At 49.4% G+C, this 15,994-nt stretch overlaps 1 protein-coding gene across 2 annotated transcripts; it reads right to left on the minus strand.

Moving 5' to 3' along the window:
• Window positions 1-5,844: 5,844 nt before the first annotated feature.
• Slamf8 (SLAM family member 8) lies at window positions 5,845-15,256 on the minus strand. Of its 2 annotated transcripts, XM_006990566.4 has the most exons (5): window positions 14,478-15,249; window positions 11,822-12,151; window positions 8,332-8,637; window positions 8,144-8,251; window positions 5,846-6,477 (listed from the first exon to the last, which is right to left on the minus strand). In XM_006990566.4, the coding sequence occupies exons 1-5, from the start codon at window positions 14,989-14,991 to the stop codon at window positions 6,410-6,412; spliced, it is 1,326 nt and encodes a 441-aa protein (XP_006990628.2). In that variant the 5' UTR covers window positions 14,992-15,249; the 3' UTR covers window positions 5,846-6,409. The 2 variants fall into 2 exon arrangements, with proteins under 2 accessions (XP_076404113.1, XP_006990628.2); XM_076547998.1 differs by lacking the exon at window positions 8,144-8,251 and having other exon boundaries at window positions 5,845-6,477; window positions 14,478-15,256.
• Window positions 15,257-15,994: the final 738 nt, after the last annotated feature.

Below are 15,994 nucleotides of genomic sequence, written 5' to 3' on the forward strand. Positions count from 1 at the left end.
GCGTCGTCTGCCTTACTGCCTCCCTAGTTAGGCTGAGTTTCACTGACTTTACCTGACCATGGAGATCCCTGAGTCACCCTAGTAAGAGAGTGCAGCCGGAAGGCTGTGTGTGTGTGTGTGTGTGCTTGAAGGCAAGACAGAGTGTGACAGTGTCTCAGTCCAAGAGCCCCACGTCACAGGACCACCCTGCCCTGGAAGTGTGGCTCTGGCGCCAGCACCACTCTCCTCCCACTTGGAGGGGAAGCTGAAGGTCACCCATCAGCCTGTGATGTCCCACTGTTCTGGGAACATAGCTGAACAGAATCCTTCGCTTTGGGAAGACCTGCCCAGGAAATCACAGTGCTACCCAGTCTTCCATGCCTGCTAGCTGTGCCAGGCAAAGTTGCCATCATGGTGACACTTTATTTGTGCTGAAATGTGATTTAATTTGTATGTTAACAAATAAAGTTGCCTGGGGGTCAGAGCTAATAGCAAGCTGTAGCAGAAGTCTGGCAGTGGTAGCACATGCCCTTAATCTGATCACATGACAGGCAGAGTCTGTGTGTTCAAGGACACAGTCAGTTTGGAGACCCATGCCTTTAATCTCAATACCAACCATAGAGACCTGGAGGTCTGTATAGACAGACAGTGACGAGGAGGCCATGCTGTTGGGTTTACAACCAATGAGAAGACAGAATAGAAAGTCAATAAAAATACAGACACACAGGAAGTAGGTCTCTTTCTCAGGAGGACGGCAGTGGCAGCGGGTGGTAAGAAGGTGGTCTTGGTTTCAGCTCTTGGCTACTGCTCTCGGACCTCTGGGGCTTTTAACTCTGCATTTGGCTCTGTGTTTCTTGTTTAATAAAACCATTCAGAATTACATCTACATGCCATTTGCCATTTCTCCCGTGGACTGGGCTGGCCCTTACTGGGGACGGAGGTCAGACAGATCAGGAGACAGCTTTGAACTCACCGTGGAGGCTGTATGTCTGTCCCAGTGCTGTTGTTGACAATGGGGTCTTGAGCCCTTGGAGGGCAGGGCTGTGATGTGTTTTTAGTAACTGATAGATCTCTGCTGTGTGGCAGATGCTCATTATTGAATGATCAGATGGATTCATTTCCTGTTATACAGATTCCTGTTCAAGCTTTCCCTTAAAGCTTTATTTTGTTAGACCAACTATTGACAAGATGTCACATACCACTCTTCCATTGTCCCAGAAGAAAAGTCCTTGGCTTCAGCTAAGTGGACCTAACTCTACTGATTTGGAAACTTTAGTGAGCAACTGGGGTACAGAAAGTATAATAGAATAATTCCATGGAGACCCCAGGTTCGGTCAGCATTTTCTTGGGATTTCTGAGTGACCCATGAGTTTACGATGAATTTCTCATTTGCTTTAGTTGAGGCCAGAGAGGTTTGTTTTCCCTGTTGCTGTTTTTGATTTTGCACAGACCCAAAGAATCTTGACTAATGCCAGTGTTTCTCTTTTATTCTTAGACATTCTAAAAACATGACGGTTTCAATGGCTGCGTGTATTATTCACTTGTTTGTGTGATTGCTGGTTTGTGTTTCTTGGTAATGGTGTAACTACTTCCCATCACTTTCTCCTTACAGTGCTGATATTTCCCCCAAGCAACACGCTGAGAAAAATGGCAGGAAAAGAGAAGCTAGATTAATTTTCCTCCACAAAGCATGGCTGCTTTCCAGCTCCTTAGCAGAACCCTTCCACTGGCCTCTTCCGTCTCATTGCTTATTCATTCATTCTTTCCTTAAATTGTAATGAGTTCTCACTATTGGAGGATGCTATAGATTGTTGCGGGTAGGAATAGCAAACAGTTTTCATCATAGCAATCATCTTTGATTGGTAGGGGTAATGTCAACAGTGCATCTAGACTCAGTGGGAAAAGTGTGTTGGCATCTATTAGCTGGGTCTGACACGGCCCTGGAAGACAGAAATTTGTATATACATACAATGCATTTGTCACTCGTGGTACAACTTCCTAATATGAACAATCTCTAGTCTATGATCTTGCTCTGAGACAGATCTTGCTCTGAGACAGTTTCTGCTGACTCAGATTTGTTCAAACAGCTCATTTCATAACTGTATTTCATCATCAATTGGAAAGTTCTTTCCCAGTGATGTAGTGCAGTGTGAGGGGATGAACTGATTTAGAGAACCAATTTTAGAACTAATTTTTACCTTGCCTTGACTAATTACATCTTTTTGGCTTCAGCTTTCCACCTAAGAAGTGGAACCCAGTAACCACAAACCTGCCTCCTCGCTGTGATATCCTATTTTTCACATGGGTCAACATCGGCATCTTGGTAACATGCTCTGCTGACCCTGGTTATACAGTCTGGGCTTAGGTTAAAACTTTTCAAATATTTGTATATCTGCATCCATCTGAGGTTTTTGTTTGTTTGTTTCAAACCAAACACAACCAGTTTCTTCAGTCATTTCTCATAGGATAAGGGCATCTAGACTTCTCTCCATTCTGGCCATTCTCTTCTGGGCACTCAAAGTTTATTGTATCTCCCTAGAAGTATGACTCCTGGAATGGGAGCCGGGCCAGCTGTGCAGTCGAATAGCCCTACTCATACGGTCAGCCTGCCGCTCCTGACCATTGGTTGTCTCCAACACATAGCCCAAAGGCGAGACAGCAACCGACACTTCCACAGACCTAGGGAGGTGGTATTCTGGAGTTTTACGGACTTTCCTTTCAGGCTGCATGCAGAACGGCTACAGGGAGCCGATGGGTCAATAAGGAGGTTGTATTCTGGAGTTTTATGGACTTTTCTTCCAGGCTGCATGCAGAACGGCTACAGGGAGCCGATGGGTCAAGCCCGGAAGGGACAGCTGTTTCCCTGAGAGATCAGCAAGAGCTGGTTAACACAGGTACTGTGTCATAAACGTGGAAGGAAGACCTGGTGGGGATGCCATTCTCCCCACCCCCTCCCTCTTTAAAGCACTGAGTATTTATATCTCCACGGAGGAAATGAAGCTCTCTTCGAACTGGTTCTTGTGCTACACTCTCCCCCATCCTCTCATGTTAGTTTTGGGATACAGCGTCTCGCTCTGTAGCCCAGGCTGCCTTGGTACTCCCCAGATAGCCTAGGCTGACCTTAAAGTCACAGCAATTCTGCTTCAGCCTTTCCAGGGCTAGGATTACAAGTGTAAGCTACCATGCTCAGCTAAATTCTAATATTCTGTCACTTGACCTCGTGGTCCCAGCAGATCTCACGTTTATCCTTTATAAAAAAAAAAAAAGAATAGGCTCAAATGCTATCACTGAAGATAAAGAAGAGGAGAACAAGGAAGAGAAAAGGCAGTCTGGAGAGGGTTCTGGTCTGAGCACGCACATGCTAGATACATCCCCCAAAGAGACTGACACCTTGACTCTCTGGGGCCCCCTCTGCCACCCAGGCTCCAAGGAAAAGAGGCTCTTGCTCTTTAGACCCTGAAGTCCTCCATGAGGTGGCCCCAGGCCTTATCTCTGGACCTTTCCCTTCTCTGATTTCTCCCTTGTTTGGATCCAGCCACCTGGTCTCTTTTGGCTGTGAACTGTGCTTCCACTTAAGGGCTTTGCTGTTCTGTGCTGACAGCACTCATCTGTCAGTGCATGATGACATCTTAGTTTCGATGAGTCCTCTCCTTCCATCCTTCCTTCTTTCCTTCCTTCCTTCCTTCCTTCCTTCCTTCCTTCCTTCCTTCCTTCCTTCTTTCCTTCCTTCTCTCCCTCCATCTTTTCCCCCCTCCCCCCCTTCTTCCCTTCTGCTTTTCTTCACTCCTTCCTTCCTCCCTCCCTTCCTTTCTTTTTTTGTGGATCTGGAGATTGAACCCAGAGCCTCATGCATGCCAGGAAGCACTCTCCCACTGACCTATATTCCCCATCCCATCTTTTTGCATTTTGTTTTGAGACAAGTTTCTGACTAAACCAGCCAGGCTAGCCTTGAACTTATTCTGTAGTCCAGGCAGGCCTTGAATTACCATCCTCCCACCTCAGCCTTCCAAGTAGCCAGGTCTCTAAGCTTGAACCACAAAGCCAGCCTGCCTTATCCTTTAAATGGAACCTCTCAGCATCTACCATAAGTAGCCAGGTCTCTAAGATTGAACCACAAAGCCAGCCTGCCTTATCCTTTAAACGGAACCTCTCAGCATCTACCATATACTTATCGATTTATTTATATGCCATTGAACATGGACTCTACAAAGGCAAAGGCTTTGCTCATCCGAAACTGATTCCTCAGGGCCTCAGAGAGTTCTCAGCATATGCTGAATGCTCGGTTCATACTTGGGATGGTGTAACTTTTGAAGCATCTTTCCCAATGTCTCTTAGAATAAGACTGGTCTCCCACGAGCACTTTGTGTTTTCCAGAGTTAGGATAATAAGTCTACTAGTTGACAAGTGAGTCATTGGGGATGGGAGCAGCAGTGTGTTTGAGCAGCATGTCCTGTTCCAAGTGGCCCTGGTACAGCTCCCTGCAAATCCACTGTCTGCACAAGGTAGATAAAAACCACCTCACAAAGATGAGACCTGTGCTTGGATTTGAGGTGAGGCTGTGGAGATAAAGGGAGGGAAGGTGGGGGACAGTGTGTGTTTTATCACCCCAGAACCGCCATGGCTCATCCCTAGAGCCTGGGCTTCCCTTTTCACGTTGTTTCATAGACAGGCTGGTTTTCCAGGAGTTGGTGAGAAGATGCCTGTAAGTGGCAGGGGAGGGCAGCACAAGCTGCCAGGCCGTGTGGGCACGTGCACTCTGCATGTGGAAGTTGGAGGAAAGGGGAGTGAAGAAAGGTGAGGGCAGGCGAATGAAAGAATTTGATAAAGCCAGGAACCTCTGAGAAAGGCCAGCGAGAGGGGATCCAGGGTAAGTGGACAGGAGGTGTGTAATGTGAGCACACCGGCCAGTGGATGGTGCCCATTATTTGTCCCAGGTGAAGTGGCTGTCTCGGCAGTGGGGAGAAGAGGGAAGGTGCCAGGGCGGGACTGACTTCCTGGGTGGAGAGACTGAAGCCACCCAGGCAACATATTCAAAATGATCTCTGCTTCCTCCGTGCCTCCTTCCTCTCCATTATCAAGGTCTGGGCGGGGCCCCAGGATAAAACCCATTCCATTTGGATGAGAATAAGCATGGACCTTAGTAGCTGCTCCTTCACCAGGATAAATTTAACTCAGTAAGTGCTTTGTTTTCCCAAACAGCAATAGACAGCCTAGACTTTTTCAAGACAGAATCATTCAATGGCAGGATACATTTTCCAGGGATGGCCATAACAGTATCCTCTACGGTGTGTGTCACAGCAACCTTGACCATCCTACAGTTGAGTGGTAGGGACTTGGCTCTCCCCTTGAACTTAGGTGGGTCTCCTCACACTTGCATCTGAAAATGAATGTGGCCGATTCTGAAGTGTCTCACCATCCTTCCCCTCCACAGTTTTCCTCCCATGTAGCTTCTCACGGCTCTTCCTTCTCCCAGTTTCAGGAGGACAGACTCACCCTGAACTTAGAGGCTTCTCTTGCCGTTGTGCAAGGCTTTCCTGTTGGCTGGGTCAAACTCTCTGGGTTTTGTTTGTTTGTTTTTCCTTTCTGGCAACTGTGTAGAATGTACAGAGAGACCCCCAAATACCACCCCAGATCACGCAGAAGGCATGAGAGTAGTCAATGGGGATGAAGATGTCTATTAATAGGGTGCTACCAGAAAAATGGCTTCCATCCCAAGATGGCATGTCAGCTATCCTTCGTCACCCATAACCTCAGTTTACCTTTGAGGGGCCTTGAACTCAGATGGCCAAAGTCCTTCATGCCAGAAAAGAAAAGCCCTCCCTTCCCTCCACCTTTCCTTATTCTGTAACTTTTCTTATGGTAACATCTTTTTTTTTTTTTTTTTTTTTTGGTTTTTTCGAGACAGGGTTTCTCTGTGTAGCTTTGCGCCTTTCCTGGGACTCACTTGGTAGCCCAGGCTGGCCTCGAACTCACAGAGATCCACCTGGCTCTGCCTCCCGAGTGCTGGGATTAAAGGCGTGCGCCACCACCGCCCGGCTTATGGTAACATCTTGAACACAAGGATCTCAGACTCCAGGGGCTGGGCTTGGAGCTGGCAGTGGTTAGCTCAAATGTCTGGTATCTCTTAGGGCCCAGGACCTGGCCTGGAGGCTGTCTCTTGATAGTTAAATAATTCCCTCTATACAGTAGTATAGAAGGACAATGTCTCTGTGGATCCTAGAGAATGTCCAGTGCTCTTGAGGAAGCACCCTCTTAGTCCACCTTGCCTGGAGGGTGACGGCTTCCTTGGCTGTTCTCTAGCGGCAGACAGGAGACTTGTGGAAGTTCTGAGGATCCTGGAAGTTTCCGGGTGTGGAGCATCATGTGGCTGGGAAGGGCGTCTGGTCATGATCCAAGCACCAGTTTATGTTGTCCCTCACGGCGGCGTATCTTACACGAGGGGATTCTCTGTCTCTGGAACCACCCTGTCAGTGACAGCATCCTTCCTTTTCCTTTTCCCTGGGGAGGAGACCAGAAGGTTGGAGTCTCAGCATATTTGGCCCCAGGCTCTGAACACTGGATATTCTGAACCCAATCACCCCTTCTTGTTTTCTAAAGCCATGGAAAAGGAGATGTCTGTTAAGAGCGGGATATTCTTCTTAACGTCTACATGCCTTCTGCACCCATACCATGAGTTAGGGCTGTGTGGTGCCTGCCTGGTTAAATGACAAGAATGTGTGTGGCAGGGCTCAGACCAGCCCCTGGACACATTGTGTGGAGATTTTACATCATCCCAGGCGGCCACAGCTGTTCTTTTATGAGCCTTTAAGATGTTAGGTTACGTGAAAGGAGGTTATCGCAAAGAACCACATGATGGGATTCCATTCACATGAACTGTCCCGACTAGATAAGGAGAGTAGATGCGTGGTTGCCTAGGACTCGGGAAAGCACAGGGGAGTTGAGGAGTGTTGACTAAGTGGTTATAGTCTTCTTTTGGGGGAAGTGATAGAAATATTCTAAAATTGCTTGTGGGTGGGAGGTAAAGCTCTGGATTAACTTAAAGCCATTAAATTGTACACCTTAACTAGGTGAATTGTACAATGGATGATTTATAGTTCAATAAAATAGTTTTTTTTAAAAACAGCTCTTTTCTTGGTTTCTACCTTCTTACTACAAATCTTGGGGGGCCAGGGGTATGGGACAGACCCTCTTCCTAACAGACAGGACCCCTAAATGGAGTACAGTGTAAGCTGTCCACCTCAACTTTCCTGTCCCTTGAGAAAAATACACAAATACCTGTCACTCCTGGAGCTAATGCCTAGTCACAGAGTAAGACCCTGGTTTTCCAGGACACAACTAATGTCGTAAGGGCAGGGAGCTCAGCAGGAAAACAGTCATGAAGCCTGTGACATCTGCGATGCTCCTTCAGGGGCAAGGTACAGGGCATCTGGGCAGGGATAATTATCTGTGTGTAGAGCCTAGAGCCTGATCTGACCAGGTTTTCTTCATCACTCTTCTGTAGAAGTTGGTCTTGTGGCCATTGGCCAGAGGTGGGGGGTGGGGCTTCTCTTGGGGACTTCCTTTCTTAAGAATGGTTGGCAAGAAGTGAGTAGGGTTCATCAATACTTTTCCTCAATAACTATTCACCAATGCTGTTCCTGTTTTAGGAGCCATGATGCTTGAGGGACCCACTGGGTGTGTCCCATCATGACCCAACCTTTGCTTTTGTGTGGCTGGCTCAGAAGGCAGCAGGAGCAGACAGGTCATTAGTCCTCGGGATGGAGTAAGCAAAGGCGATTAAAGGAAGGATGTTAATCAGACTGAAGGTAGGCATGGAGAGGGGGAGGTAGGGAAGGCTTCCGGGAACACACTCACCTTCAAGACTCAGCAAGAGAGGGCCAGACAGAAAGGGAAAAATCACAGAAAGTGTGCCCTAGGCAGAGAGACTATAATGTGCACAGGCCTGCGGGGAACCTGAGAGAGCAGCTCATTTAAAGAATCACAGAAGGAAAATCAAATTGTTCAGTCTGGTTGGAGACCAAAGTGTGAGGGGAGGGCCAAGATATGAGACAGGAGATGCAAAGGGGCAGGCCTCTGAATCTAAGTGGGAGGAGTCTAGCCCCATCTTCTTCCCGGCATTCCCACCCACTTCCCCCATGTTCTGTGCTTGTAAGACTCCTCCTACCTGAGCAGGGGCCATGGTGCCATGCCCCAAAGAGACCAGCTAGAATCAGGAACACTGAGATTGGCACTACCACCAGCAGCACATCCTTGTAGGAGGCCTTCCCAGAGGCTGTAATGTGGAGGGTAGAGTCAGAGATGGGTTTGATGCACCAAAATCCCCAAACCATTGCTTACGGGTCCTTGGCCTACCTGCTTCATGATGGCAGCTCTCCCAGGGAGTGACTGTGGCCGTATCCCAGCTGACAGGGTTGGAGGCAATGCAGGTGTAGGCCACATCTTTGTCGCCCAGTCCCAGCGAGACACTTAACACCTGTCCATTTGAGAAAAGGCTGTGCGGTTCCACGTCAACGCCCATCAGCCTCTCCCGTCGCCAGCTATAGGTTATGTCACTGATGTTGGGGGCCCAGCAGGACAAGAAGACCTGGCAGGTACTGGGGGGTTGAACCTCTTCCGTCGCAGCAGTGAACACTTGAACCACGGGCTTGGGCACCGTATCTGTGTGAGAGCAGCAGAGCAGAGTGGCTTACGGGGCTGCTGGGCGGAGTCCACAGCTCTGTGTCTGGGTTCTATGCATGCTTCCATGCCTCTTTGGCTCTCCCATCTCATTTATCTCCCTGTTGCCGATTCTTTAGCTTGGTATCCAAAGCTTTTATGAAATGATTCGTGCCAACCCCTTCAGCTACACTCTCGGCGGGTCTTCCTCACCTAGTCCACGGGTTTGCAGTTCTCCTAAACATGAGGCACTGTTTCATACATTTCAGGCTTTTATGTGGCTCATCTGTGCACATAAATGCTCCCTGCCTCCTCTAAAGAAGGTCTTAGGTGCCGGGCGGTGGTGGCGCATGCCTTTAATCTCAGCACTGGGGAGGCAGAGGCAGGCGGGCGGATCTCTGTGAGTTCGAGGCCAGCCTGGTCTCCAAAGCGAGTTCCAGGAAAGGCGCAAAGCTACACAGAGAAACCCTGTCTCGAAAAACAAAGAAGGTCTTAGGCTATACTGTGGCTTGTCCTCATACTCACAATCCTCCCGTTTCCACTGTCAGAATGCTGCAGTCACAGGGGTGTGCCACCATGCCTGGTCCTATTCTTTCCCTTCTTGCCCACCTAGGGACCCCCTATGCATCCTTTAAGACACCCTCTTCCCGCCCCTGCCCTGTCAGACACACTGCTTTTTATGCCTTGACTGTGACACCTTCCCCGATAGTTCAGGTAGGACTCAGAGTTCTCCAGGCACCCCGTTCGTGTCTTTTTGAAGCCCTCCATTCACAGTGTGCCAGTCAGTCAACAAGGGATGACAAGTATTTATTAGTTCAGGTAAGAACACACATCCCGCCGCACTTGGGGATCCTACAGTTTAGTGTAAGGAGACAGACACTGACACGTGATGATGATGAACAAGAAAATAATCATAAGGGCAGCGAATGAGGAACCTGGAGGGGTGGGGGGTGGGGGGCTCTGTCATCGCTGTAACCTTAGCGCTCTAGCGCTGGCAAATTGGTGTTTGATACCTGGGCTGCTAACAAATTAGTGTCCTGGCATCCTAAGCAGCAGCTCCTCATTCCTGTACAGATTGATGAGTAAATCCCACGTCTCTAGCAATGGGGCCAGTGGGAGAGCATTATGGTGGCCACAGGAGGGCCGAGTCTCTGACAGCATTCCAAAGTCAAGCAGAGTCAAACCTCGTTAATGCCAGCTCAATCTGGTGGGATTTGTGATATGAAAAAAGAAATGATTTGCTGGGCATACTAATAGTATAAACAGAGATTACAGGGGGGATATTTACACCACTTAAGAGGACAAGCTGCCTCCAAACACGATCAGGCGCAGTAGAAACACCCATCGACATTTCTGGTAACCGATCCGCTAATTCAAATCATTCTTATCTATTGTCAGAGCCGAGCTCCTAAGGACGGCTGCTTGGCAGCTTCCTGCAATTAGTTCTAATCACGCTATGTATTTGGAAGCAATAAAACAGCAATTTCCTTAAAATCTGTAATTCAGATACTGAGAACAAGGCATTTTAGGGCTTAGTGGTGTGGGTGCCGCCTGCATTACCACACTCAATGTCCTTGTTTTACGTGTGCAGCAGCCGAGACGTGGAGGAGAGGCTCCCAGGGCCTGGGTGGCTGTGGAGGTCATTCCCTGCACAGGGGCACTGGGGTGGGGGCGCTACACAGTGCTGAAGCCCAGCCAGCATTCTGCCTGCTGAGATGGACAACTTGCTGCAGGCCCTCATGCTTCTAGAAGTGCACCCTCTAACTGTACATCAGCATCCTGAACGGCTCACCCAAGGGCAGGTAAAAGCTGTCTCTGGGGCTTTGAGAATCCTTCCCAGTTTGCTTCCGGCCCCTCTCTCTCCTGCTTCCTCTTTCCAGCCTCTATCCCCACTTTCCATTCTTAAATCTGGACTCTCTGCAACCTTCTACATTTTTTGAGTTTTCACTGAAATGCTGGTGTGGGGCCACACACATTTTGGTCTCAAGACATTAGGTAGATGAGGTGAATGGGAGTGTTATAAAGGCGCAGAGCAGCAGAAATGAATGGAGATAGTGGAGGAGAGAGACAGAGAGGAAGGAGGGAGGGAGAGTGAGAGGGAGGGAGAGAGGGGGGGAGAGGGAGGGAGAGAGAGGGAGGGAGGGAGAGAGAAACTGAGAGAGAGCAAGCTCATTCTGTCCTCACCCTATCCTTAGCCAATTCATCCACTCCAGCTGCAGGGATAAATGCAGCTGCACACGATGCTGGTATTGTGGAGCAAAGCCCACCCCATGGACCCTAAGGAATAAAATAAAAATAGTGACTATTTTTTAACTCCTAAGTAACGCAGCTCGGGTTAGCCTTGAACCCACAGCAATCCTCCTGCCTCAGATGCCCAAGTGCTAGGATTAGAGGCATGAGTTACCCACCCAACTAAAAGATCTTTTAGGAAAAACAAGGCTGTGGCGGGTGTGGTCCAGATCCCTGGTATACAGTTGGTTCTTAATATGTACAAGTCCTAGGTTGGATCTTTGGTGCTAACTTTAGACCAACAGAAATAAAAAAAAAGAAGAAAGAAAACAACAAAACCTCCACAAAACAAAACAACAAAACCCCTATAAAAACACACAAAAACCCCCAAACAAAACAGAGATATAGAACAAAAATCCTATAATAATTATAATTCAAGTTGAATTTAACTTGTCAGTAAAAACTAATTATGTCATATGCCACATTTTTCCTTTGCCTTTTTTTTGTGGTAAATAAAATAATAGAACCACCGGTAAGCTTTGATGATACCTTAGAGGGGATCAACAGTCCACTTTGCCCTACACACCACTGTGCTCTCATCCTGATGGGGATTGTACACAGTAGGTGTTATAAGGCTCACTGTACGAATGAGGAAAGAGGCAACGGTCTGGTGGGTGAGCATCCTGTCCCAGCCTGCTGAGCCAAGGAAAGAACGAAAGGAGTACAGATGAGGCTGGTGGGCTGGTGAAGCCAGCTGCTTCATGAGGTGCTCACCTGGGAAGTGTGTGGGAAGCGGTTTTTAGATGTGACTTCTGGGGAGCCGCTTTTCTCTGACTTAGCCACATGGCCAAAGGCCGTACCTTTCTGGGACCCAGCCCTCCCCAGCTCCCCTGGCTCCAGATGCTTGCCTGGTAGTTTTCAGGAGGCGAGTCAGGGAACCAGTGTTGGGCACACTTACCGTACACCTTGAGATGCAGGGTCTGGGTCCAGGTTTGACCCGCGGTGTCCACCATCAGCACGGAGAAGTTGCCGCTGTCTCCAGTTTTCAGGGGCCCAAGCTCCAGGCTGAGGTTGCCATGTAGCTGGACTCGGCCCAGGAACCGGGAGTGGTACAGCGTCTCCAAGGAACCCCGGAAAAACGTGGCCAGGAGCTCCTCTGACGGCCAGAGAGATCGCCAGATGGCCTCGCGCACTTGGAAGCCAGGAGGGCACTCTGCCGCCAGCAACACGGAGTCCCCCACCTTGCTGAGCACTTGGACGCCGCCGATAACCACGATGGGAAGGAGGACTGTAAGGACAGAAACCGCGGTGAATCTGCCTGTGTGGGCGTCTAGTCCTACTCCTGGCAAACAGCTGAGTTGCTCAGAATTGAGTTAGGGCCCCTCCGCCACCCAGCAGCTGCACTGAGTTGAGGGTGTTGCAGTAGTAGTAGAGTGTGTCATGGCTGGGGAAACAAAACAGGAAGAGAATCTGGTCTCTGTTCATGGAGAAACCAGACCTCAAGCCAGCCACTAAAATAAATGAAGTTATCATGATGAGAAAAAAAAGTGGCTGAACGCCAGGTAGGTTAATAGGGGTCCTCACCTAGCCTGGAGCAGCCTCAGAGAAGATACAACTCAAAGGAAGACTAGGAAGCAGCCAGTCAAGCAGGGGCTACTCCAGTAGGGGTGGAGAGGAGAAACAGGCTGAGGGACAGGAGGAGGACAAGGGAGAGAGCATGGGGAAATGAGAGGGATTCAGGAGGGGAAGTGGGCAGTGCACCAAGAGTTGGCGGGATCACGCTGTATCACAAAGCAGCATTGGTTTCTCGGCTTCTAATCCTTAGAAGCAGGGTGTGTGTGTGTGTGTGTGTGTGTGTGTGTGTGTGTGTGTGTGTGTGTGTGTGTGTGTTGTCTCACGTAGGTTTTAAATGAGAAAGCAACGCGATGAAGTGCAGGCCTAAGGTGGCCATGGCAGGAAGCATGGAGAATGCATTGGAGGTGGGGGAAGGCGGAGGCCGTCTATATTAATGCAAGAGAGAGGTGATGGAAACTTGAATAAAGGAAGGGAACCACGCGGATGGGGAGAAATGAGACAGAGAGATTAATAGTGTAATTAACAAACTCTGGGATTAGATTAGGTCCGGAGAGGGAAGGAGAGAACTCAGAGTCTGCCCAGGTCTTTGGGATCCATTACATATCATTATTGTGATCTGAAACAAGGACAGAGACAGATGACAGCAAGGTGCTGCGTTTTTTTGAGGACTGTTTTGAGTTTGAAATATGAGGAAGACAATCCTTCTTGAACTCCCCTCTTGACTCCTTTTCTGCCTTGTTCATGCTTCCTCTGGAAGTATCACCATCACCTCTAACCTCTGCCATCTCTGGCTGCGCATAGACACTCTTTCTGTTTTCCCACAGTGATCAGGGATCAGCACCCCTATCCCATTATTGTCTATTTCTGAATCAGCGTCTCCCACCAGGCTGTGAACTCTTTCAGGTCAAGAGCAAATGTCTTCATCTGTACTTGCAGTGCCCCAGTTTAATACCAGACTTCAGAAGCTCAGGAAATCGCACCGAGTTTGCCGAGGACTGGCCCCGAGCCTGGCATAGAAGGAGGCTTTGGGATGCAGGGCAGGGTGAGGGCTGATGTGTCATGTATCCAAGTGCTGCGAGTTGGGATAAGGAGACCCGTTCTGGATGGCCGCTCTGCTGGCCACAACCCTAGCCTTTATCCACATCCTCGCCCTCCCTGGGCCCAGCCGTCTCCATCCTGTCGGGACACAGCTTCAGTGTTAACTGGAGATGTCAGTCCAGACTGAGGTTCTCCCATGCCCTGGCTCTCCACAAATCATCTGTGTGACCTTCGCCCTCTCACCTTCCTCCCCTAAGTAAGACGGGGAGGCTGTCTCCGAGCTGTTGGACCATTCTCTGTGGCCAGTAAGAACATCTCTAAAAACAATTGAAGGTCTGAAGAGGCAGTGAGCTCTTGTTTAGTTCTTATGAGTCCCCAAAGGATACAACAGTATCTTGGGGTCTGTGAACTCCATCCTGGCCCTGCAGCGGCTGACCTTGTCACGTTGGCTACTTGTTGATGGAAGATTGATGAAGGGGCCACTGAGAGTTTGGAGACTATTTCCAAGCCCACAGGGACCATGTTTAACCTTCTGTTACCTCTCCTCTGTACCAGTGTCCATCTCCCTTTGTACAGGACACAGAGAGGGACCCTAGCATTCCTACAGGCTGCCGAAAACATCCCTCAGAGCATAGGGAACCTTGCTCTGCATTACCCTCCCCTCCTTTTCCTAGACTGTAGGATCCCCATGTGTCAGTATTGACAGAATCCCCATCATCCCTGAACCCAACCTTCTCTCAAAGCCGCCATCATTTTAAGCCACTCCGGTCCCTAGAGTAGATGGTGTCTCCTGCACTCAGACGCCACTAGTGCCGCCACCCGCTACCCCATTTCCTCCAAGACCCAACTTTAGGTTGCCCCAGAGGTTGCTTCAACTCTTCACTTCTCCTTAGCTCCTTACTTGGTTTTGGGAGGCAGCTGCCTAGAGGTCTGGTGAGGGCAGCCAGGGAGGGGCTTTCAGATCCCCGAGGACAGGCTGTCTGTCCATCTGCTCCACTTACCTTCGCAGAGAAGAAGACCCCAGAGGGACCACATGGCGGACGTCCTCCTTCGGAAGGAAGATTCCCTCAACAGACCAGGACATCCCAGGCCAAATGAGTGCACGGAAGGAGCTGTGGTCCTGCTGGAAAGTCCCATGTTCAGAAGGAGGAATCTTGACTCAAAACGAGATGTCTGGAAAGTGAAAGCATCCCGAATAAAGTGGAAGTTGGCTGCAGGCCGGGCTGGGCCTCGCTGGGCTTTCAGGAGCTGCTGATTCTTGTAAGTCAGCCTCTTTCCCATGCACGTGGCTTGCCAAAGCATGGTGACAAGCACACCCACACGGCCCATGGGCTCCTTGCAGATGGTCACCAGACCTCTCTGCTTCCAACCCTGCCCATGGCTGTGCCTAATCATCATCACTGCCCACAGAGAATCCTCTGAGCTACAGTTCCGATCATCACTTCCCCTCTGCTTAAAACCCTTTGAAAGCCTTCCGCTGCTGGTTGGATAAAGACTAAACACTGAGCTTAGCATGTGAGGCTCCTCAACTTCTCCAGGCTGGCTGTCCACATCCCCATTCCTCTCGGGCCATCCCAGCCGGATCACCTCTCTTTAGAACCACCCATTTGACATTTGCACACATTGTATCGGCTTCCCAAGCAGGGGTCCTCTTCCATCTACCCTGGCAGATCCCCGCCAGCTCTGTACCCAGCCAGGCTGTCCTTCAAGGCTTCCTGACTACAAACAGAGTGGCAAGCCTTTGTACCCATGTGCACTTACCCTTCCCTTATGCCCTTGACATGTTGCTGGCCATAGCTTCATAGTTTCTGCAGGCTGTTTAACAGCAACACTTGTATTTGTTTCTATGCTGGACTTGCTTATTATTTAATAAATAACAATGGCTGAGAGACATGGTTACCCCTTTTGCTTTTATGTAAGGCTGAGGACCCTTCTCAGAGCTGAGCTTCTTGTAGCCCTGGTGAACGAATTTAAAGCCAATGTAATGTTAGGCAGCTTGCTGGTGTCACAGAGGGACAGAGCACAGGTCTCTTCTGTCACAGTTTCTTTCTCCTCACTCTTATTCTCTGTCTTTAGTTATTTAGCTGCTTCTTCTGCTCCTCCTCCTCTTTCTCCTCCACTTCCTCCTCCTCCTCTCCTCCTGCTCCTCCTTCTTTCCTCGGTACTAGGGATGGAAGGGAAGGCCCCTGGAATGTTCTACCACCGAGTACTATCCCTAGCAGGGAAGTTTTCTTAAGATGCTGCCCTTGAGAAAGATTCCTAAATATCCCGAGTGAGGATCCTTGTTTGTTGCCCTGCATAGTCTCTAGCTTCTCAGTCAAATGGGTCTCAGGCTTTGGTATCACTGAATCAGAAATTAGACATATGGGATGGTGAGCAGGAGAGGCTGGAGAGAGAGTCCCTGCCGGTAGAAACAGACGCGCCAGGAGGAGTGGAGGCTGCTGGCACACAGGCATTTCCCTAGACAAATGAGCCACGCCGGCAGTCAGCATTGAATGAGGGGCAGGGGAAGGTGTCT

The sequence above is a fragment of the Peromyscus maniculatus genome, chromosome 11 (assembly GCF_049852395.1).
Source record: "Peromyscus maniculatus bairdii isolate BWxNUB_F1_BW_parent chromosome 11, HU_Pman_BW_mat_3.1, whole genome shotgun sequence".
NCBI lineage: Eukaryota > Metazoa > Chordata > Mammalia > Rodentia > Cricetidae > Peromyscus > Peromyscus maniculatus.

What these genes read in the sequence shown, in the direction of transcription:
- Slamf8 (XM_006990566.4), bottom strand. Translation starts at nt 14,991, where the DNA reads ATGCTAAGCTCAGTGTTTAGTCTTTATCCAACCAGCAGCGGAAGGCTT. An exon ending in CCTGCATCTCAAGGTGTACG is followed by an intron (nt 8,638 to 11,821) that starts GTAAGTGTGCCC and finishes GCTCTCACACAG; the next exon opens with ATACGGTGCCCAAGCCCGTG. An exon ending in GCACCATGGCCCCTGCTCAG is followed by an intron (nt 6,478 to 8,143) that starts GTAGGAGGAGTC and finishes TCTCCTCCCCAG; the next exon opens with GGAAAAGGAAAAGGAAGGAT.